The sequence below is a fragment of the Podarcis cretensis genome, assembly GCF_951804945.1.
Source record: "Podarcis cretensis genome assembly, chromosome: 2".
In the NCBI taxonomy this organism is placed as follows: domain Eukaryota; kingdom Metazoa; phylum Chordata; class Lepidosauria; order Squamata; family Lacertidae; genus Podarcis; species Podarcis cretensis.
Window position 1 is genome coordinate 6867736 of NC_137171.1, and position 24945 is coordinate 6892680.

Below are 24945 nucleotides of genomic sequence, written 5' to 3' on the forward strand. Positions count from 1 at the left end.
TGCACCACAAAATCATGGGCCTGAGAGGTTTTCCAGAAGTGTGGCTGAGCCCTAAGTGTACCTTTACCAAAGGTGTCATTGGTTTTGAAGACACTCAAACTCAGGACAAAAGGGAGAAACGTGCTAAGAAGAAGGCATGCTTGGCAAATCTACACCATGATCAACTCCTGCCTGGAAACAATTGTCCCCACTGTGGAAGGACGTGGGGATCCGGAATTGGCCTCCACAGTCACTTACGGACTCATTGTTAAAACCATGTTTATGGAAGACAATATTACTTGGCTACGAGGGATCGCCAAAGAAAAAAGAAAGTACATGGGAAACTTCTGCTGCCGATATGAGCTAAGGGTCCTCCACATGTTCCCTGGAGCCTGTGGATAGGGCTGTCAGTCTAGAAACCCATTATACAGACATTAAAACTCACTGTAAACATCCATAATTAAAATACACAATAAAACTATCTCATTAAAATATCAAAATATAAGTATCCATAATTAATGCCCACAATAAAACAATCCAATTAAAACAAGATGGCTTTGAAAACAGGAGACTCAGGTTGAGTTCAGGTAGTTAAATATAGCTGCAGTCTTAGGTCAGGGAGGGGAATTTGGAGGTGGTTCAACCATTGCATTCTGTGCTCTGCTGGTCTTGAACTGTCAGGGCAGAAATGAAGGTAGAAGAAAACTTTTCCATTCCCTGAAGTCAAATTTTAAAACAATATAAATATATATATATTCTTCACCCACTGGAAACGGAGGAAAAGATGCCCTCATTACATCCCCTTTGGAGAGGCTCAGTGGATGTCAGGATGCTGTTAGCGGCTCCTGGCTGGTTGCCCAGGAAAGTATAAAGACAAGGAAAAGTTTATTACCGTCCTTTCCCCCCCCCCAATCTTTACAGAGAGAGGCTATAGAACCCAGCCTCTTCCATAAACACCCAGGTCCAGAGTGAATCTCCACCTCCTGTCTCTCCCACTTCCTCATTCGTCATTCTCATCGTCTCCTCTACGGGTGCTGCTATGTTCCCTCTGTCTTTGAGCTCTTTGTTCTCCTACTTTTAAGGCTCGCCAGATTCTGGGAGATGGAGGGTCTGGAATGCTTTCTAATGAGAATGTGTCAGCTTGGTACAAATCTTATACAGTGGTACCTCAGGTTACAGATGCTTCAGGTTACAGACTCCACTAACCTAGAAATAGTACCTTGGGTTAAGAACTTTGCTTCAGGATGAGAACAGAAATTGCTCAGCGGTGGCACGGTGGCAGCAGGAGGCCCCATTAGCTAAAGTGGTACCTCAAGTTAAGAACAGTTTCAGGTTAAGAACGGACCTCCGGAACGAATTAAGTTCTTAACCCGAGGTACCACTGTACACAAATTTTGGGAATGTGTATGCCCCCAAACAAATAATCTGTTGGAAATTGAAGTGGAAGTTATCATTGGATACAGGATACCAAAAGGACTACTCCCAGTGTCCTTCCTTCCTTCCTTCCTTCCTTCCTTCCTTCCTTCCTTCCTTCCTTTTGACTACAGTATACTTGAGGATGTGAGATAACTTGGAAAGATTTTCTCACTTATTAAGAGCTTCAAGGACAGCCATTGCCCTGGGACTGGAAAATGCAAATATGTGATCATTATTATGGACAGGTTATGTACAGCCTGGGATGTGGGTGGTCTCCTGATCAAATTAACTAATGTTGTATGGATTAGAGGAGTGAGACATATGGAAAGTGTGGCAATTTTGTGGCAGTACGTTGAAGCACAAGAGGAATGAAGAATCCAGCCATAGACATTTTTACAATCCAAAAGGAAATAGATAACCTACACACACTCATCATAGAAACCGGAGGAAGTCATTCTTAGTCAGGAAATCGGGATTATCTCTGTTGTAATTTCTGATTCATCACCATCATTTCCACAATCAATTTATTGTGTATTTTCAAAAGCGCTTAAGTTTTGATGTGGTACAAAAAATTGAGGGGGAATTCTGATTTCTCTGTGCAGGCTCACAATCTAAAAAGAAAGGCATGGGACCCAATGAGAAGAGGGCAGGACAAAATGAGGAAAACTCTGCACTAGCTTGGAGAAAGAGAGAGGAAAAGAAAGGGAAAGTGTTAAAAATATAGACTTTCCCTCAATGCACTGGCGGAGTTAGCTGCATGGGCGCCTGGAGCAATGGCCATGCCGTGCACCGGGGGTGGGGTGATCCGCTGTGCGGGGGGGGGGGGGTGAGCCCCCCGCAATGTGCCTTTTTGTCGCCCCCCTCAGAGACGACACCTGGGTTGGGTCGCCCCCCCTTCCTACTCCTCAATGCTAACCTAATCATAGTAGACCTATAGAAATTAAAGGCCTTGCGTTAGGCATTTTATTTATTCATTTTATGAAATGTATATACTTCTTGATTGTAATAAAATCTCTGAGTAGGATTAACATGGTCTACATCCCCCAAAATAATCTTTTTTTAAAAAAAATGACACTTCATTAGCCCTCTGTTGCACAAGGATGCTATCTTAGAGCACTGAAAGAAGGATAGAACTTTCTTTATGTATGCCACAACAGCAGCAAGAATACTTATTGCAAAGTACTGGAAGACACAAGAGTTACCCACCCGGGAAGAATGGCAGATGAAGGTGATGGACTATATGGAACTGGCGGAAATGACTGGCAGAATCCGAGACCAAGGAGAAGAGTTGGTGGAAGAAGATTGGAAGAAATTTAAAGTTTATTTACAGAAACATTGAAAAATTAAGGAATGTTAGAAGGATGTTGGAATGAAGTTATGTGGTCTTAGCAGAAATGATATAAAGGATTAAGTAAAAATAGATAGTTAATTGGTGAAAGAAGAGAGTGTAAAATTACAGTATGTTAAGATAAATTATTAGGATAAAAACTAAGATGGAAAGGATTTGCTGAAATATCTAATTGAACTAGAATACAAAAAAGGGAGGTGTGAGGAGGTCAAGGAAATAAGCAAACGAAAAATGAGTTGTGGGAAGGTTTGATCTGTTTTTCTTTTTTTTCTTCCTTTTTTCTTGGTTGTCTGTCTTTTTTGTAATCTTTAAAATTGGAATAAATATTATTTAAAAGATATCTTAGAGCACTGAAAGGAATCAAACAACATATAATTGCTTACACGGTTTAGTAATAGGATTGATTGCATGCAGACTGTGTTTGTTATTGCTTCCTTGAGATATACTGTATTGCTGAACAAAGTGGGTAGTTTTACACAGAGTGGACACACTGAAATTAGTGGACACACTGAAATTAGTGAACATGATCAAGTTAAGTCTATTCATTTCAGTGGGTCTACTCTGAGAAACACTTAGTTGACTACCACTCAGATTTCTACACCTCCCCCCAAAAAACCAACAACAATGTACACACCTTATCTACCTAACACGAAAATGCTCCTGTATGCCCAGATGCAGAATATTACGTATGTTTAGCACAAATTGGAGAGGTGTTTCAACTCCTTTTAGTGCTCCAAATACTCTCCTGTTCTTGGAAATGTGACATTTATCTTCCCAGGCAGAGCACCCCATATGTGCCAGGTTCCATAGAGCTCCTATGCAGATGGAAAGGGCACCTCCAGAGGCATTGCCCATAATATTGAAATACACAAGAAGGGAATGCAAATGAAGGTATTATATGTGCATCTGCAAGAAATGGATGGGTGTATTAATCATCAAGGACAGAGAAGAAGCACTGACCTGTTTATTCATGTACAAACAAGGCTTCAAAGAGTCTGATTGGTTCAATAGAAAATAATTCCAAGAAATTCTTTCTTTCTTTTTAAAAGGACAATATTTAAAAATGGTTGTTTTCTTAAATCTGCATTATTATTATTATTATTATTATTATTATTATTATTAGTGGGAGGGGAGTTATAGCAAAAATGCTATTTGGTGAATTCAATCATTATTACCTAATAAATAATGTCTGGCAAAGTCGCAGCAAATTTTAATTTGTATATTTAATGGAGGTTAGTAAAAAGGAAAAAGAAGATGAAGACATGGCTCATGTCTTTGAAAAACGATAACTCAGCTTATTACAGCTTAGCTCCTGCGTGATGAATGCATTTCATAATAATAAAAAAAAGTACATTTCACAATGACTTTCTTCACAATGTTGTCTTTGCTTCATAAGCAGCTAGGTGACTGCTAGGTCCCATTTTCAGGTGGCCTGAATAGCAATTTCTTTAAGCTCGAAGTTTACCATCCAATCTGTTTCACAATTGTTTGCCCATCTCTCCATCAATGACCCATCCAATCTTTCTAATCTACCTTCACACGTTTGACTGCTTCTCTTTTTTCACGTATACATTTTTCACATATACATTTTTACACATATACATTCATTTATATGTATCTTTTAAAAACTTTTTAAAAAATTTGTTTGCTTGGTTTCCCCCACAATCAAGTGGCATATAAATTTTATGAAACAAGCTAACTCAGATTCTAAAGTCTATACAGTAAATTGGCTGAGCACAGCGTGTATCTTATGGGATTCCTACATGTGACCTAGAAGGAGACAGAGACAGACAGAGAGAAGAAGTAGAAACAGTTTTGTTCTTATTGCATAGAAGTTCATGCTGCAATTAATCAGGCCATCTTGAAAGTCCTGCAGAACAGTTGATCCTTTCCCTTCTGCTGTTTTAGCCCATCCATTCTTCTTGAGCTTTGCCATCCACAATCTACCATCTCCACCAAAGCAGAGGGTTGCATGCCTCAGTCGCCTCTTTGTTTCCTTATGCCCACCATCCAAAGTAAAAAGAGAAGTGTCCTCCATGGATGTCCATCATTTGTTCATCAGCATGTGATCTCCATTCTCTTTTAGCTGGTGTTGCCCATCTTAAGATTTATTCAGTGTTGTTGCTAGCTTCTTGGAGTAAAGGAACTGCTGCTGTCCCAAGGAGTTTTAGGGATGCCCATGCGAGAAGAGCCCAGACAGATCTGCTCTGACAAAGCATTTTGTTTACCAAGGTGATGAAGATCCTCCGTGAACTTCAAGTTGAGAAACTGCTCTTAGGGAGCCAAAGGCAATTTTCCACATAGAGGCACATTTAGGGTGTAATTGCGGGCGTGCTTTTGGGGATTGTGAAAGGCGTGCTAATGCTTTGCATGCTGCAAAGCGGCTGCCTGCCATGGAGCTTTGCAATTAGAAATGCAGATGAAGATACTGATAGATAGGACCTCCATTGAGAATTAAGAGTGATGCACTGTGTCAATTAAAGAGCCTACTCCCCAGACAAAATAATCAAGCTTAAAGTATCTTAGTCACTGCAAAGACATTGTGCCATCATTGGTCATCATCATCGCCTTCTCTTCCTTTGGCAGTGAAGGGGTGTGCTAATGGGTAGGGTCAGTGTTTGGAAAATTGAAGATGAAGATCTGTCAACCACACCAAGTTCATGAGCACAATACAATGATATCCTTCTTCCCGCCCATGCAAACTCAAGCCCAGCTCCTCCCTAAAGCAGATATAAGGGAGGCTCTTTCCAACTCCGGATCCAGAGGGATTTGCTTCCCTTGGGCTCTGCACATCTCTTCATCTCCTTTTTTTGCATTGCAACCTCTGGGCTTGATCATTTTCTCTGCTCCTCGTTCAACTCTGTCACAGTGATGTCTGTCAAAACCAGCAAAGTGAGCCGCAGAGGCTACAGCTCAACTTCTGTTATCGGCGGTGGTGGAGGAGGAGGAAGTAGAATTGGCTATTCTTCATCATGCCAGGGATATGGTGGAGGCATAAGAGGCCAATATGGCAGCAGGAGCCTCCATAACTATGGCAGTAGAGGAACAAGAATTTCCTATGGACGAGGCTATGGCTATGGCGGTGGAATGGGTGGCGGTTATGGTGGTGGGATCTGTGGTGGAGGAATGGGCGGTGGGATCTGTGGTGGAGGAATAGGCGGTGGTTATGGTGGCGGAGGAATGGGCGGCGGCTATGGTGGTGGAGGAATGGGTGGCGGTTATGGTGGCGGAGGAATGGGCGGTGGTTATGGTGGCGGAGGAATGGGCGGTGGTCCTTTCGGTGGTGGTTATGGTGGCGGAGGAATGGGCGGTGGTCCTTTCGGTGGGGGAATTGGCCCTGGTGTTAGTGGTGGAGGCATTGGCAGTGTCCAAATAGACCCAAGTCTTCTGAGACCAGTTCGTGTAGATATTGACCCCCAGATCCAGCAAGTGAAAAATCAGGAGAAAGAGCAAATCAAGAGTCTCAACAATCAATTTGCTAGCTTCATTGACAAGGTAAGCTGCTAGAAAAGGAAGTGATGCAGTCTGACTGATTTCACATAATGCGTGTTGTCTGGGAAAATGCAGTTAATTTTTGCTATGAACAGTTGAGTAACGTCTGAAAATATGGAAGCTTGAATTTTGAGGTTTACATTATGGATTAGATGGGATTTAATTGCCACGGAATATTTTACTTAAATTCTGAAATTATGAGTTCTTCATTTATACCAGCATTTATATCCTACCCTTCTACATGCATATGTATCACTCAGGGCAGTGATACTTATATATCACAATATCTGTAACAGCCTCCTAGTTAACTGTTTACAAGCCATTAATGTCAGTTAAGGCCATTTGCAATGGCAGATGATCAGGGTGTTGAATATGTTTGTGGCATGAAACAAAGGGAAGAACATTTGCTCTGTTCCTCCCACCCAATATTAAGAAAATTAAGCAGAAGCAGATGTCTGGAGTCTTTGCATTAACCAGCAGATTCACCAAGAGACTCCAGGATAGCAATAGTATGTTGCTACTTTTTTATTGGTGTTGGCTAAGACACAAGTGAGATTCATTGGGAGAAATGTGTGTGTTAAAGGTACATGGATGTATATGGTTTCACAAGACATATGAAATGGAAAAAGTTTAACTAAGTGTTAAGAGCTGCCCAAGGAAGTGTGCAGAATTGGCCCAATGGGATGCATTGAGGCTTGACACACAGGACAACATGCCATTTAAAATTGATGTTGCCTGAAACTTGGCTTCAAGCAAAATTCAAAGGGATTTCGGGAACCTCCTCTGCTGAAACATTGGATTGTATCCAATGATATTCCTGCTCAGAGTAGATCCATTTAAGTCAATGGATCTGACTAACTTAGGTCCATTAAATTCAATGGATCTATTCTGAGTAGGACTAGCACTGGATATAACCCAAAGCAAGGATTCTAAGGAAGCAAAAAATCTTTTGGTATGACTAGCAAAACTTCTCAGCTGTGAGTGAGTTGCATGGCTGTTAAAACTAAAGTAGCTTTTTCGTATTTGTCAGGGGAACCTGGTGCCCTTCAGATGATGTTAGACTTCATCTCCTTTCAGCCCCAGCTAGCATGGCTAGTGCGAGGGGTGGTGGGAGTTGCAGTCCATCAACTTCAGCCCTAATATATGTCATATGAAGCTGCTGCTGACTCAGACCACTGGTCTATCTGGCCTAGTGTTGTCTATTTTGATTGGCTTAGGCTCTCCAGGGTCTTAAGTAGGGGTCTCCCCAGTCCTCCTACCTGATATACATTAATTACAGATGGCAACCTTTGACTGTCTCACATGCAATGTCATTTCCCCGACATTGATCAGGGGGGAGTTTCCCTGCTGCTTCTGGATTGAATGAAGAGGGTAGCATGCTACATCTTCACTATGACTCAGGAATGACCCTTCATATGACCCTACATAAGGCAACACTGCCTGGAACTCTTCTATCCCTTTGGTACAGCTACCCACCTACCTAGTCATCCTGGGGCTGATAGCCAGGGCTATGGTGGCCTGTTATTTGTGTAGTCAGAATAGGATTTATCTGGGGTGGGCTTAAGATCCACCTTTGAGCACATCTTTTCCATCACTGTCATATCTCTTTTTTGGTGTGATTCTCTTGTGGCTGATTTGCTTTCTGGTCAGTTTAAGGGTGGGTATGGTGGACATAAGTGTAGAATATTTGGTGAGCACCTTGAGGCATGTGGGGTGAAGTAATATAGGAAACTGCCTTGCATTGAGTCAGACCATTGATCCATCACACTCAGTATTGTCCACACTGACTGGCTGAGACTCTCTAGGTATTCAGAAAGGAGTCTCACCTAGTCTTACCTGGAGATGACAGGGATCTTTTGCATGCAAAGCAGATGCTCTATACTGAGCTATTACTTCTTGAAAGTTTGAGATGATGTGGGAGGACGCGGAACTCAGTCTAGGTGGTCTTCTTACTGGTGAATGCAGACCAGAGAGCAAGTTTGGACTCCTCAGGCTGCCTTTAGGGCATTGTGGCCGTGGCAAGAGCTGATCCACTCTGGTGGGTTGCTACCTCAAGCCAGGGTGGTGTTGCCCAGATAGAAGCAACTGTAGTTTACAGTGCCAACACTGGTTTATTATTGCACAGCTACATTTTACGGTCACCATAAAAATGACCTTTCATCCCAGTTTCTTATGTTGTGTCATCACTTGGGGAGCAGGCACTGATCTGTGGCCCTGCTATGAGAACCACAAAGCATAGTTCTAAGGAAATGGTAAGGTTCCACTGGCCCCCAGAAACTGAAAATTGCAAGTGTTTCCAATTCTGCAATTATTAATTCAGAGTAACAACAAACAGGGGAAGCAGAGTGTAATTTGGGGCTTAGCCAGGTTGTCTTCATGTGGATCCAGTAACCTGTGAAAGAATGGACTTTGCTGTTAGCACCCATCTCCAATGTGCTATGATGCCAAATCTCTTCAATGTCTTATACATTTTCCATTTCTTGGGTTTCAGGTCCGGTTCCTAGAGCAACAAAACAAGGTTCTGCAAACCAAATGGCAGATCTTACAGCAGCAAACCCAGGGCCGAGGCCCACAGCAGAACCTGGATAGTGAGTTCCAGCAATTCATCAACGGCCTGAGAAGCCAAATTGAACGAATCCGTATGCAGAAGTCACAGCTGGCATCAGAACTTCAGAACATGCAGCACCTTGTAGAAGACTACAAGAACAAGTAAGGAACAACCAAAAATGAAAGGTGCTTCGTCACCACTATTTGTGCTTCAGGGGGAGATCTGCCATTAATCATTAAGTGACTTTGGTTCAGAATAATGAAATTGTCCTCAGCTCCAGGGCATTCCAAATGAGTGCAGGTTGCACTCTGCACTACAACCTTCTGCAGTACAACAGAAGGTTGGAAACACTAATCTGAGTAGCCGTGTGTGTGTGTGTGTGTGTGTGTGTGTTTCTCTGGGGGATTTTCAATGTTCAGCTTGTGTGGTTTATTTTAATACCTTGGCATCTTATACACTTGCAGTTGTCTATTTCAGTGAGCTCATTGTGACCTCTTTTTTCTGGTTTAAACAGGTATGAAGAAGAGATCAGCAGGCGCACATCTGCTGAGAATGAATTTGTGGTGCTGAAAAAGGTGAGAAGTGGCGCTTGGCAGCATACTGTAAATAGAGAAGGCATCGTGGTGGGATAGAATTGAATCAGGCATCAGAATGTTTTCAAGCCATTGCATAGAAATGTTGTTTTCTCCCATATGTCGGGGGAAGTCAAGGCTACAAGTACAGCGGAACCTCGGGTTGCGAATGTGATCCGTATGGGAGGCACATTCACAACCCGCAGCATTCTCAACCCGCAGTGCTGCATCTGCGCATGTGCGTGATGTAATCTGGCATTTCTGCACATGCACAAATCATGATTTAGTGCTTCTGCACATGTGCAAGTGCTGAAACCCAGAAGTAACCCGTTCCGGTACTTGCGGGTTTCGGTGCGCCCATAACCTGAAAATGCGTAATCCGAAGCGTCTGTAACCAGAGGTACCACTGTATAGGCCTTCTTCCTGACATATTAGCACAAGTTGGCAAATGTGCTTCCCCCTTCCCCATTTTATCCTCACAGTATCCCTGTGAGGTAGGTTAGACTGAGAATCTGTGACTGGTCCAAGGTCACCCAGCAAGCTTCATGGTTGAGTGTGGATCGGAAACCTTTTCTCCCAGGTCCTGATCTGACACTTTAACCACTGCACCACCTCTGGTTCTCTTGAACCTGCAAACATGTTTAATGGCCTTTTGGAGAACAGCTGAACCCCACAAGACACCTATCACTCATCTTTAGCTCTCACTGGAGAGCTCATAGTAGCAAATTATACTGGATCTATAACAGTTCAAAAGGGCAATCATAGAAATTGCAGGGGCACACTGCAAAACATGGCAGCGTAGATTAAACTGCTGCTTCCTATGCATCCAGAGTAATTTGTTTAAAAATCCATTGTTTCATTAATAAATTGAGAGGAACTGTTGAATTAAGCCTGCTTGGCAGCCCCACCCTCTGACCCAGAAGCCCTTTCCCCCTACAGCCAAATGTGTGGGGAATTCCTGGGGTTTCTTGGTGAAGAAGGAAATAAATCTGTGCATGCTAGGAACACCCTGCCTTTAATTATGTCTTCATATGGGAAGCAGAGTCCCTGTTGAGTCATCACAGCTAAACATCCCAAAAGGAATGGAGAATAAAATGTTATCTATGTGGACATGCCTAAACTCTTGTATGTTGTGCCTCAGTCAGTGATAACACTATGTGAAGCTTTAAAGTTTGCATTCCCCATAATCTCTCTTCTAGGATGTGGATTGTGCCTACATGACCAAGACTGACTTGGAAGCCAAAGTGGGTGCTCTAGCTGAGCAGATCGAATTCCTTAGACGTATCTTCCAACAGGTAAGGAATCTATCCTTTCCATCTGCTAGCTAAGAATACTTTCTCCTCTTCCATCACCCATTGAACCCACATTCAAAGGAACTGAATTCCCTATCCTTAAAATAGATGAAGGCATACATGGGAATGTTACTTACCACTCCGCATAGTTTTGAAGGAGGGATGCAAGGAACCAGAGGAAAGTATGTGATAGTCACAGAGGACTAAAGGACTAAGATGGATAGCCCCAGAAGCCTCACTCCATCCTGGTGATTCTGTACTTTCCTTGACTGTGCTGAACTTCCTCCCAGCCACCACAATTAAACTGGGATGGGGATATCTGTGTTCACCTTAGGTTGGATTGCTCTATGCCCTGCACCTGAAACAAAAAGCTTAATCAGTGTAACAGCATGGAAAGCTTCAGGTTTGTTTTTCCCCCCTTTCCTCTCTGAGATCTAGAAACTTGCATTCTTTTTAAAAAAGTGAAAGCTATGAAAAAGCACGAAAGCAATTGCAACCCAGACACATCAAAATCATGCTTGTGGAGACATAATTTATATTAATTAGTTCAAACATAATTGATATTAATTAGTTATCTTTTTTTTCATGAGTGGTGAATCAGGGGAGAAATGGCAGAAATGAGGCAGATTGCAAGTCTTGCTGATTGATGGCTTTTTGGTCCTTTAACAGGAACTGTCTCAGGTCCAGATGGGTGGTCATGACACCTCTGTGGTGGTGAGTATGGATAACAGCAGCCACTTCAACTTGGAAGGCATCATTGATGAAGTACGAAATCAATATGAAGAGATTGCCCGGAGCAGCCGAGCTGAGGCTGAAAGTTGGTACCATAGCCAGGTAAGGAATCAAGCAAAGAGGAAACCTGACATGCCTTGTGGTTTCCTGGGTTTTCTTTCTATTGCAAGGGACCTGAGGGCAGATCACTTTTTCCATGGGACCCCTGCGAAGGAAGGAAAGTCACTGCAAATGTCGAACCGAGAATTCTTAGCTCCTTAGCCAAACTAGAATATTATTTGGAGGTGGGGGAAGCCATGACATTTAAAATGGCAGCCACAATTCCTAGTCCTTTGATGAAGCCATGATAGTCAAACTGATGTAATGATATCAACATAGGCTTGTAGCATAGTGAGAAGTTCTCTGCAGTTTGCTGCTTCCATCATGAACCAGGGATGGATTTAGGGCTGTGTGAGCAGTGTGCCTGCGCTGAGTGCTGAGACAAAGGGATACTGGGCTTTAGGAAGGAGTCACGAGGCTCTGACAGGGTCACAGAGTTCATCTAGTTAGCACCTTCTTGATTTTGGGAAGGAGGTTCGAGGACCCTGGGATCCTGCCAGAGCCCTCACACTTCCTTCCCAAAGCAGGGCACCTCCTTGCCTACCTTTGGAAAGGCACTGCAAGGAATGAAGGGGGCACCAAATTCTGGCCTCGCACAGGGCACCATAGTACCCAAATCTGCCTCTGCACGGTCCTCCCTGTGCTTGGGGCTAATGTGTTGTGGTAGAGGGACCTTTGGATGGGCACCTTCTCACCTGCCTTTGGAAAGGAACTGCAAAGACTGAAGGGGGCACCAAATATTGGCCTCGCACAGGGCACCACAGTACCCAGATCTGCCCCTGCATGACCCCTGTGCTTGAAGCTAATGTGTTGTGGCAGAGGGACCTTTGGATGGTATCCATGATTAGAACATTGCTGGAGGAACTTTTGCTTTGTTTCTTAAACACAACACTGTTTCTGCCCAACAGTATGAAGCTCTGCAAAACACAGCTGGAAGACATGGGGACAGCCTGACTAACACCAGACATGAGATTCAAGAGCTGACTAGGAACATTCAGAGACTGCGTGGGGAGATTGACCGTGTCAAGAAGCAGGTATGGCAATGAACATTCCATTTGGGCAAAGGCTGAAAAGTGTCTTCTTTTTCAGGAGGTCCACATCACACCACATGGGTGTAAAGCTCATCAGATGGGCTTTAGCTCAATGATAGCTTGTGGAAGCTCCTAGTCCAATCCTCGATAATTCCAGGTCTAAGTATTACTTGTTGTCTTAGACCTTGGAAGCGACCAAATGCCTCTCTTGAAATTGATGGTATTCTGACTCAGCAAATTCATACATTTATCTCTGGAAGATGCCTGATGCCCATTATTCTCTTTTGGAATTGCACTTCCAATCTCTCAACACTCTGCAATCTATTAAGGATGGCGGTGGCTTTGTTCAACCGTTGCATCAGATCAGGCAAGCACACAATGCAAATTGCATTGCCTGTATGTAAATTCAGGCGTGACAGTGATTGAAGTTACATTTCCCTGAGAAGCCTGGGTGGTTCAAGGGACATCATGTTGCAATTTGAACATGGGAGGCTTTTAGGGTGGAAACGTTTTGGCTTTAAACCAAGTCTTATCTGTAAATCTTGGGGAGCTGCAGTCAGTCAGTTTGGACCAGCCTGGCACCCTTGAGATATTCTGGACTACAATTCCCATAAACCCCAGTCAGCATAGCTAATAGTTGTGGATAATGGGAACTGTAGTCTAAACCATGTTAGGGAAGGCTTGTGTAAGCAATACTGACCTAGATGATCAAATGATCTGAGTTTGTATAAGGGAGTTTTAAACATCTGAGCGAGATGGGATGCTGACTCATCACTTAGTGGATTGTGCAGGCAGAAGCAGTCGTTCTGTTCTGAGTCTTGTCTCCTGCCTAAAAGGAATCTGGCAGAAACTCTGCTCCACTGCACCCATACACATGCCTTGGAGAGGAAGAGCTCCTTTCTGGAGAGGACCTTTTCTTACAACTGTTGCTCAGCAATGGACTCATGATACTCTAATTCAAGATGCATGGATGTTGGCAATGAGGGATCATCACCTTCATCTTGGCTACATGGAGGCCACGTGGAATAGCCTCTGTCTGGTGCCCTCTCCAAGCTGCTGCCTTAATGTGCAGTATAATGTCAGAAGTCTTGCTCCATATTCTACAGAGAGTTCTCAGTCTCTCACACATCAACTGGTGCTAGAAGCTGCCACTCTTCTGTGGAAATGTGCTAAGGTGGCAAGTGTCAGCTGAGATACCTTAGTACAGGAAGACTGGAAAAAGCACCTGGAGGGCGACTTACCAAAACCCCCCAAATATTGCTTAATTTTCTCCATTAAATAATGACATCTAACATACCAATAAGTAGAAAAGACATGTGTTGGGAGAGCTGACCTTGATCCCAGGCTTACCTGGACTCAGCCTCTGAACCTGTTTGGAACATCAGGATTCAGACTTGAAAGAGATGGCTCAGTTCAGGCAAAGTGTTGGTCCCCACCACTGCTGAGCACTCACAAGAAGTCCCTCCTCCAGATGTCATTGGATTCCAACTCTCATCAGTTTCATTCAGCATGGCCAATGGCCAGTCCAGCAACATCTGGTGGGCAACAGGTTGGGAAAGGATGCTCATGGCATCTTGAATGCATCTTTCAGGGCAGCGACGATGGCTCCTATGCAGTTTTGAGCCTCAGCATCTTTCTTTTCGAAGATCATTAACATGGCCATATCCCTTGGCACTATGGGTCCAAGCTGGCCTATAAATCCCATCTTTGACCTGGAAACAATTATCCCTGATGGGTGCTCAGATCAGGGATGGACCAGTCTGTTCCCAGCCTTTGTTCCTAAATTCAGGGTTTCAGGTGCTAGACAGGAATAATGAGATGGATATTCAGAGATTGGACTGAACAGCTGTCAGAAAAACCTGGGCTTCTGATGCAATCCCTGCCTGGGAGGCTTGTTAAACAGTTGGGTAGGTAAACATAGCAACAAGGAAGGCTGGGATTCCAAAAAGTCCACCCCAAGGTCTCAGTCATAGTGGAAACAGAAAAGTTTTTATCTTTCCCTTCTTCTTGTCTTGCAGTGTGCTCAGCTGCAGTCAGCCACTGCTGAAGCTGAGGAGCGTGGCGAGTTAGCCCTCCGGGATGCTAGGCAGAAACTGGAAGAATTGGAATGTGCCCTGACAAAGGACAAGGAAGAGTTGGCTCGCATATTGAAAGAGTACCAAGAACTGCTGAACGTCAAGATTGCTCTGGACATTGAGATTGCCATGTACAGGAAACTGCTGGAAGGAGAAGAGAGCAGGTGGGTGACCATTGCAACCTTCCACAGAAGGAATTTTTTTTCTTTGTAGGTTAACTGGACCGAGTGTCTGCAAGCAGCATCTGCCTTGATTTCAAATATTGTGGGTTCAGGAAGGGTTCTGCAAATATTTGAACATTCATAGAATGCTTAGTGGCATATTGGACATCCAAATTATGGGGAGCAAATTTGTTATGGCTCCAGAAGGAATGTCCTTGGTGGTTTTATTGTTTGTTTTGTTTTGTTAATTTGTTATGCCTCCTTGGTGTATTGTGTGCTTTCCTTTACTTATTTTGATGACGTTGCGTAGCACTCTGCCTTCTCTGCTTGTTTCTCATTGGGCCGGATTATATGGATTGATTTGCAGGAGGGAATTTGGGGGGCAGGAGTTAGAGGATGGAAGGTCTAGCCTTGTAAAATGGGCATAGGACTACATGGCTTTTTGGGTCACTTGTAAGTCAGGCCTAGTAATTCTATGACTCACAGATGCTAGATGCTAGAAAGGACTACTATTATCTGCAGAAACCACTCTGCCTATTAAGTCAGGCTTCCTCAAACTTGGCCCTCCAGATGTTTTTGGCCTACAACTCCCATGATCCTTCACTAGCAGGACCAGTGGTCAGGGATAATGGGAATTGTAGTCTCAAAACATCCAGAGGGCTGAGGTTGAGGAAGCCTGGATTAAGTGATCATACTTGTAGCGAAAAGAAGGTTTTGTTTCATTTTGTGACCAATTTTTCTTATTCCTAAACAGGCTGTGTGGCCAAGGATCCCAAGTCCATGTGTGTAAGTAGCTTCCATGTTCACCTTCACTGTTTCAAACATGAATTATTTTCAACATGAAAGTGTATGTACTGAACCTGTGTTTCCTTTGCAGCTGTGAGGAGTTCCCAATATGGCGGCGGCATGGGAGGAATTGGCGGCGGCGGCATGGGCGGAATTGGCGGCGGCATGGGCAGCGGCATGGGAGGAATTGGCGGCGGCATGGGCGGCGGCATGGGCGGAATTGGCGGCGGTGGCGGCATGAGCGGCGGCGGCATTAGCGTTGGTAGCATGGGTGGCGGCATTAGCGGCGGCAGCATCGTAGGGGGAGGAATGGGCGGTGGAAGTTGTGGTTATGGCGGTGGAAGCGGAGGTTATGGCGGTGGAAGCGGGGGCTACGGAGGTGGAATCATAGGAGGAGGCGGCTCTGGAGGCTCCTGCATAGGCGGTGGTGGATACTCTCAAGGTTCCGGTTCTGGCTCTAGCACGATCATTAGGAGAACCACCACAAGCAGCTCATCCATCAAAGGCGGAAGGCATTAAATGTCCCAGCTGGTCCCTAAAAGGAAAAAAAAAACACCTTCTAGCTTCTTGTGGCATCAGCGCAACACCTTCTACCCCACCCTGGTAATACAGAAAAGAACAAACTGTGTCCTTTAAAACACAATGTTGTATCTCTTTTGCTCCCCAAGAAAGCACCATTAACCTTACCATCTTCCATCTTGCTTATGTCACCTGTTGCTTAGTTGTACAATGGTGGAAGATAGCTGGTAGAGAATGCTAATGAAATATGCTGATGGTGTTGCATTTTAGGATATCAGTTAGCAGAGAGGAGCTGGAAGGGGGAAGGGGAGGAGTGTGTTTCTTTCAGAGTATGCTGTACATTTTTTGGCTTTTTATGGTGGCTGCCAGTTCGTGGCATTCTGTACTGGAGTGGCCTTTCCTTCTCTTACTTGCGGCTTCTTCCAGTTGATTGTTCTCTCCAGGTGTTGTTGTAGTTCCTTGCTTCCCAAAAGACATTATTTGTCCCTACTGTATTTGACTATGGGCTGATGTTGGACCAGCCAACATTGATAATGCTAAGTCACGATTGCTCTTATCTGCCTAGAAAGAGAAAGGAAAATAGAGCATTTCCTCCCTTGAATCAAAGTCATGATTTAATCAATGATCAGGCAGCCTGATCGTGGCTACAGAGCAACAAGGTCCTGTACAACACTGAGTAAACAATCATTTACTATAATGGTGTCATTGGAAAAGCTATCTCATTATCAAAAGTACATTCTTGTGTCAGTTTTGTGAATTACATTGCACCTGTCTTTATTTCCCATGGTTTGCTTCCCATGTTGTTGGGAGGTGGCCATTTTCAATAAACTGCAGTCAAGTCATATGTGGTCTTGATTATTATTATTTACTTATTGGTACATTTCATTTCATTTAAGGCTAAAACAACTTTGGAGGGATCTTGTACACTGTCAGTTTTTAGCTAGTAGATTGGGGCCACAACTTGGTGGTCATGGCCTGATCTAAAGTGGGTTGTAAAAAACAGCACTGCCACTATACAAATATATGGCAAGAAGTTAAGAAAAGGGTCTCCAAATGCAAGTTATAAGGTGGGTTTCCGGCCAGAAAAGGCTGGAGATTGCTGTCATATGGCATCTCTGAAGCTGAATTAGCTTTCAAAAAACTCTTGCAATGAAATCCTGTGCATGTTTACTTAGGAATTAAGACCCATTAAGTTTCATGGGACAAACCTGAACAAGTGTTTATAGGATTGCAGCTTCAAATCAGTTCCTTTCTCCAGCATTCAGAAATGTGGGTGATGTTTGGGTTACACAGGGATTTAGTTTGGCCAATTAATACCTTTGTGTCTTAAAATTAAGCAATATAATTCATGATTTAAGAACACAATCCAACTAAAAGCTCAGAGTGGCAGAAACAATACTATCAAGCGTCGACCCAAGGATAGGAATCCACCTTCCAGCCTGTCACTGCAATTAAAACAAGTCTCTGGATCACAGCATGCTTCATTACATTAGAAGAAGAAGAAGAAGAAGAAGAGTTTGGATTTGATATCCCGCCTTTCACTCCCTTTAAGGAGTCTCAAAGCGGCTAACATTCTCCTTTCCCTTCCTCCCCCACAACAAACACTCTGTGAGGTGAGTGGGGCTGAGAGACTTCAGAGAAGTGTGACTGGCCCAAGGTCACCCAGCAGCTGCATGTGGAGGAGCGGAGACTCGAACCTGGTTCCCCAGATTACGAGACTACCGCTCTTAACCACTACACCACACTGGCTCTCACAGTGTCAGAGGTGAGACTAAGAGGTGTTCCTAATGCTGGTTGTGAATATATCGTGGGGGAGAGCAATCTAAATAAATTAAGCATTCCTTTTCAAACTGAAACAATAGTAGCCACTTAAAGAACCACGTGCTAATCACTGGCTCACTGGCTCACCTGACAGGAAGAGGCTGGTTTTGGAATAGAGCAGGCATCCCCAACCTTTGGCCCTCCAGATGTTTTGGCCTACAATTCCCATCATCCCTGACCACTGGTCCTGTTAGCTAGGGATCATGGGAGTTGTAGGCCAAAACATCTGGAGGGCCAAAGGTTGGGGATGCCTGGAATAGAGGCTTTGGTTTTGCTTTGTCTGTGAAAAAAGGGAGATCTGAAGCCCCTATGAACACCCTTTTACATGCCCTCGCCTTTCAAAATTGACAGCAGGAGGGTGTCACCATGAGCCAGCAGAATCTAGTAGAAAGAGAATCCTGCAAGAAAACCTAGAGTCATTCCTTGAACTATGAAAAATACCATGTGTGCCAAATTCCTCCTTTTGAATAAATTATGCAGGCTGCTACATTTTGCATAAATGTTGCAAAGTATAATTTATTCTAAATTTGCTTTCTGAAGACTCAGAATTTCTTCTGAGATTTTTTTTTTTTTTTTTTTGGTAAAGAATAGAGTGGCGGGGGGTAGGCAAAAGTATGTAGGTGGAGACTCAGAGCCATGGGAAAGGGGCCAAGAACTATGGGGGGGGGCTATGAAGGCTGACCCTCTAATCACTGGAACCTCTTCCCAGCTTCTGGGAGTCTATTCACATAGATTAGATGGCAAACATCTAATGTGAGCACACAGGGAAAGCCTATGTCTGGAAACAGCATCAAAACAGAAGGCAGTCATGGCATCTAAACTGTGCCTTTCCATTATAATGTTATATTATCCATTAGGAGACATAAAGTGGATGAGAAGATATTGGTCTCTTACAAACAGTGTGAACAGGTCAGTCCAAATGTTTGTTAACAGGATGGCAAATTTATCATCATCATCACCCCCAGAGTTTCATGGACACCTTGCCAAAGACATCCCAGGTATTTCACCGGCTAATCATTTGATGAGTTCACTGCCATGGCAACAGCCACAATGGATTTGTACATTGTAATGTAATGGGTGGAGGCTTGCTGATGTCATCATGGAAAGTGTGAATGAGGAATAAGTCTGCCTCTCTGCTTGATAAGAAAGGCAGCTGCAATACATCCTCCTGGTTTAAACTGAAACTGGCTAAAAGTGTGTGTGTGTAACACAGAAACTGAAAAAAGGGGGAATGCAATTGTTACAGATTTTTCTTTTCGTACTACAACCATTACAACAATCCTTTTCTTCTTTTAAAAGTAACCACTAAGAGTAAGCAATTACACTGATAGCATAATGATAAAGCCATCATATAAGCAATACGAAACATCATAATCATTATTATTATTATTTTATTTAGATTTCTTACTTATGCTTCCTCGGGATGTTGGTGGCGCTGTGGTCTAAACCACAGAGCCTAGGCCTTGCCAATCAGAAGGTCGGTGGTTTGAATCCCCGCGATGGGGTGAACTCCCGTTGTTCGGTCCCAGCTCCTGCCAACCTAGCAGTTCAAAAGCACGTCAAAGTGCAAGCAGATAAATAGGTACCGCTCTGGCGGGAAGGTAAATGGTGTTTCCGTGAGCTGCTCTGGTTCGCCAGAAGCGGCTTAGTCATGCTGGCCACATGACCCGGAAGCTGTACGCCGGTTCCCTCGGCCAGTACAGCGAGATGAGCGCCGCAACCCCAGAGTCATCTGCGACTGGACCTAACGGTCAGGGGTCCCTTTACCTTTACTCATGCTTCACCATAAGTTCCCAGTACAAATGTAACAAACAATTTCTAAAAGCAATAACAAGCACTTTTACCAGCATTTAAAAGCAAACCAGAAAAACCTGCTTGGAAGGTGCCGTCTATTTGCAGGTCTTTTCTGGTCCAGGTCTGGGGTAAAGAAAGGAAAGGCGTGGCCTTGAAGTTGTCTGCCAACATTTATTCCGAGCAGGTACACAGGTCACTTGGCCACAGTTTTCCCCACTATGGTGAGATGTACTTATTCCTACAGGAGGCAGTGATGGCTGCCAACTTGGATTAATCTAATCTTTTAAAAGAATTAGCTTTATCCTCCCTTAATTTATCTAATTCTTTCAAAAGATTAGATTAATCCACTGACACTTTTGCTCGGCCTCCGCAATTGGAGGCGGTAATGGTTCTGAATACCAGGTGCTAGAAGCCACAAGAGTGAAGAATGCTTTTGTGTTCAGGTCCTGCTTAGATTTCCCTTGGGGGCATCTGGTTGGCAACCTTGAGAACCATCATGTGGCCTGATCCAGTAGGGCTCTTTTTATGTATTTTGATTTGAATCTTAGAAATTATTAATAAATGTGCATCTATTCATCTAAATCAGCACCTGCCATTTTGATGCAAATCTGTGTCCTCTTTTGCCCTCTCTTTGTGATGATGCATAATTGGCCACACCCTAACAGGTTACACCTCTGCAATACTGTTTTCTGCAATAGATATATTCTAGACCCCACCCTAATGAATCCAGCCTGTTTATCCTGTCTCTTACCACACTTCTTCTCCTATACCTTCTTCTTCTCCTACACCTTCAAGTTGCAGTTAAGCCTGTGTGATTTTCTACATTTCTGCTGGTTTATATGGTTCAGTGTGCCCAGATCTTTACTGCTCAGACTGGGTGATACTGACCTCTGTCACTTTCCCATCTTGCTCACAAACAGTCCTGGTTCATAGAGTCCCAGGATGACAGAGAGAGAAGGAAGCAACATACCACATAATATTCAATCTTAAAGTCACAAAGACTCAGCATTTTTGCCTCCTCCTTGGACTCTAAGTGAATGATGTCTCTTCCACACAACACATTAAAATCTTAGTTAAACCTCCATTTAAGTCCATTTTGGGGGCCTAATCCTGCCTGCCAGTCAGAAAAAAACCCTCAACGACCTCAATCCTAAAAGAAGGTCAACAGCTCCAACCCTAAAGAAAGCTCAACAACTTCAATCCTAAATAAGGTCAACAACTTTGGTTGGCCCTTTGGTTGGCCCCCACGGCCCTTCACTTCATCACTTCATCAAATCTGGCCCTCTTTGAAAAAAGTTTGGACACCACTGACCTAAACTATGGGCATAGGATACCTAAACTATGGGTTTTTGTGACAGGACTCATCCCTGACCCTAGCATGATCCAGTCCGTAGACCAACTGCACACTTCCAGGCTCCGCCTCAACCTACCAGAGACATTTTGCCACGACCTGTTAGCCTTTCAGGCTCTGCCCTGACCCCCAGAGTCTGTATCTCTGAAGATTTGGGCAATAATATCCAGACCGCCACCACAAGGCCTCAGTCTCCCTGTAACCCAAGCCTTAGTTAACAGAACACTTGAATCTAGTCGTTTCATTTCATGCCAATCTGCCCAGATGCTTCTCCACCTGATTTAGGGTTGCCTGGTCCACTGAGATCCTAAGACCCAGAGGGCAGAGGCTATAACAAAACAGGGGTGGAGAACCTGCAGATATGTTGCTGGAATACAGCTCATATCATCTCTAGCCATTAGCCATGCTGGCTAAGGCTGATGGGATTTGGAGTCCAATACCATCTGAAAGGCCACAGGATCCCCTTTTCTGAAGTAAGGGATGCTGCCTGATAGGTTATGGAGTGGAGCCTGCTGGAATGGGGCAGAAGCCTAGCCTAACCTGACAGGAAAGAGAACCTGGTAGATGAAGGGAACAGATCCTGGCTGTGTCTGGCGCATCAGAGGTTGGAGACTGATGAGTATGGGGTATATGTGTGTGAAAGCTAACAGCAAAGGTTATGAAAGCTGAGCAGAAATGATCCTTGTGGCCCCTTCCAGCTCTGCAATTCTATGATTCTATGAAATTGGTGTCCCTCTCTGTTCTCTTGCCCAGATACTTTAGCTTTGATTCTCTGACAGTTTGCAGCTATGATAATCTCTTTGTCCCAAGGGTGGAGATGCTTTCCTAGCTTTCGGAATGAAAGCAACCACAGCACAGAGTGCGAAGAGTTTGGCAATCCACCCCCCCCCAATGTTGCCTAAGTACCTGCACAACACTTGCCAAATGAAAGCAAGCATTTCCCAGTTGCCTAGGCACCACAGGCACACACCCTACTCTTTGCACTATGTTGTAAGGATGCTGTGCAGCCTACTGAACTACATGGACCATTAGTCTGACTCAACAGAAAGCAGCTTCCTATGTTCCTTAGTCAAGCTCTAAACTCTTACATGGCCTTTCAATTTTTCTAGGGCAGGGGTGCACAAACGTTTTTCAAAGAGGGCCAAATTTGATGAAGTGAACATGCGTGAGGGCTGACCAAAGTTGCTGAGCTTTTTTTTATATATATACTGATTTTTTAATACTGATTTATACTTCCACGGGGCCCAGATTAAATCGACCGGCAGGCCCAGATTAGACCCCCAAAACGGACTTTGGACATGCCTGTTCTAGGGTCAGATGAGCTAACCAAAGTCCAGAATGGGGTCAGACTAGAGTTGCAGGACCTTGGATAGCTCCAATCGGCCAATGCAATTCTGGGCTGCATCAATAGGAGTATTGCATCTAGATCAAGGGAAGTAATAGTGCCATTGTATTCTGCTCTGGTCAGACCTCACCTGGAGTACTGTGTCCAGTTCTGGGCACCACAGTTCAAGAAGGACACTGACATACTAGAACGTGTCCAGAGGAGGGAAACCAAAATGGTCAAAGGCCTGGAAACGATGCCTTATGAAGAACGGCTAAGGGAGCTGGGCATGTTTAGCCTGGAGAAGAGGAGGTTAAGGGGTGATATGATAGCCATGTTCAAATATATAAAAGGATGTCACATAGAGGAGGGAGAAAGGTTGTTTTCTGCTGCTCCAGAGAAGCGGACACGGAGCAATGGTTCCAAACTACAAGAAAAAAAATTCCACCTAAACATTAGGAAGAACTTCCTGACAGTAAGAGCTGTTCGACAGTGGAATTTGCTGCCAAGGAGTGTGGTGGAGTCTCCTTCTTTGGAGGTCTTTAAGCAGAGGCTTGACAACCATATGTCAGGAGTGCTCTGATGGTGTTTCCTGCTTGGCAGGGGGTTGGACTCGATGGCCCTTGTGGTCTCTCCCAACTCTATGATTCTATGATTCTATACCTGCCTAACTAACCACCACCAAGTGTTTGTCAGAGTAGTGTGGTAGGTAATTTTAGATTCTGGACTTAATGATCTTATGAGAAGGCCCTATGTAGTTGGTCTTATGACCATTGCACCTCTTTATGTGCTTTTGGCTACAGTAGAATGATCGTTTCAACCCTTATTTCAGCAAGGTGGAAGGAGAGGGTTCTGTGGGCACCTGCAAAGTCTTTGATGGGCCCATGTGTGCCCATGGGCACCATGTTGGCAACCTCTGCTTTAATATTATATTAAAAGAAACCCAAACAATTCATTTATACATTTACTACACACACACATGTACCATATCAATACAAAAAACATACAAAATTATCATTCATTATTATAGGATGGACAAACCATCCTATAATAACAGTCCCTTAAAATAAGTTACAGTGGTACCTCAGGTTAAGTACTTAATTCGTTCCGGAGGTCCGTACTTAACCTGAAACTGTTCTTAACCTGAAGCACCACTTTAGCTAATGGGGCCTCCTGCTGCTGCCGTGCCGCTGGAGCACGATTTCTGTTCTCACCCTGAAGCAAAGTTCTTAACCTGAAGCACTATTTCTGGGTTAGCGGAGTGTGTAACCTGAAGCATATGTAACCTGAAGCGTATGTAACCCGAGGTACCACTGTATAGCCATTTTTAAAATTATTATTTCCTAATCATATTCTTACAGCATTCCAAAGATCCCAATAGGCCCACATTTTCCTTAAACTTTTTTAAAAAACCCACCTCAGTAGATCTTACGTAGATACTTAACATGGTTAATGAATGCAAGTGACCTTGCTCTAGAGACACCAGAATACTAGTGGCTGGGAACTGTGGAAGGGGAGAATGCTCTTGTGCTCAGGCCGTGCCCATGGGAGAACAGGATGTTGAACTAGATGGGCCATAGGTCTGATCCAGCAGAACTCTTCTTAGGTTCTTGTCACACTCAGTTGGATGTCTGTAAGTGGTGTTCCATGTTAGGATTCTTGCTCCATGTTTGCAGTCATGGGATTGTTGTCTATCACATGACGGTGTATGTTTTCAATCAACAGTGTGGGAAGTGACGGAGACAGGATGTTTTGTGTTACTGTGTTCCACGATGTAGGACTATTGTCCTTTGTTTCTTTCTCTCTTTGCTCTCTGATGAGAAAGAGGAAGGGACTAAGGCATCTCGCTTTACAAGCCGAATGAGCCAACCTTTTTCCGCAAACAGTTTTTCCGGGTCATGTGACCAGCATGACTAAGCCGCTTCTGGCGAAACCAGAGCAGCGCACGGAAACACCGTTTACCTTCCCGCTGGAGTGGTACCTATTTATCTACTTGCACTTCGTGCTTTTGAGCTGCTAGGTTGGCAGGAGCAGGGACTGAGCAACGGGAGCTCACCCTGTAGCAGGGATTCAAACCGCTGACCTTTGGATCAGCAAGCCCAAGGCTCAGTGGTTTAGACCACAGCACTAGAAAGGGCTGAACTCCTCAATGCCTTCTTTGCCTCAGTCTTCTCCAATAAAGAAAACAATGCCCGACCTGAAGAATTTGGAGCAAATGATTCCACAGCCCAGAATAACTAAGGTGATAGTACAAGAATACTTGGCCAGTTTAGATGTATTCAAGTCTCCAGGGCCAGATTAACTGCATCCAAGAGTATTAAAAGAACTGGCAGATGTGATCTCAGAACCACTGGCAGTCATCTTTGAGAATTCCTGGAGAACAGGCGAAGTCCCAGCATACTGGAGGAGGGCAAATGTTGTCCCTATTTTCAAAAAGGGGAAAAGAGAGGACCCAAATAATTACCACCCAGTCAGTCTGACATCAATACCAGGGAAGATTCTGGAGCAGATCATTAAGCAAACAGTCTGTGAGCACCTAGAAAGGAATGCTGTGATCACCAATAGTCAGCATGGATTTCTGAAAAATAAGTCATGTCAGACTAAC

General features: G+C 44.1%; 1 protein-coding gene and 1 long non-coding RNA gene across 2 annotated transcripts; one reads left to right on the forward strand and one right to left on the reverse strand.

The window, feature by feature from the left end:
• Positions 1–5491: 5491 nt before the first annotated feature.
• LOC307210648 (keratin, type II cytoskeletal 7-like) lies at positions 5492–16892 on the forward strand. Its single transcript, XM_079966705.1, has 9 exons — positions 5492–6238; positions 8727–8944; positions 9298–9358; positions 10555–10650; positions 11317–11481; positions 12387–12512; positions 14528–14748; positions 15500–15531; positions 15623–16892. Exons 1-9 carry the CDS (start codon positions 5615–5617, stop codon positions 16048–16050), a joined length of 1971 nt encoding a protein of 656 aa, XP_079822831.1. The 5' UTR covers positions 5492–5614; the 3' UTR covers positions 16051–16892.
• Positions 16893–22222: 5330 nt separating this feature from the next.
• On the reverse strand, positions 22223–23876 carry LOC307210800. The gene is made up of 2 exons (XR_013836128.1): positions 23013–23876; positions 22223–22415 (listed from the first exon to the last, which is right to left on the reverse strand). It is a non-coding gene; the product is annotated as an uncharacterized lncRNA (long non-coding RNA).
• Between the last annotated feature and the right edge of the window lie 1069 nt (positions 23877–24945).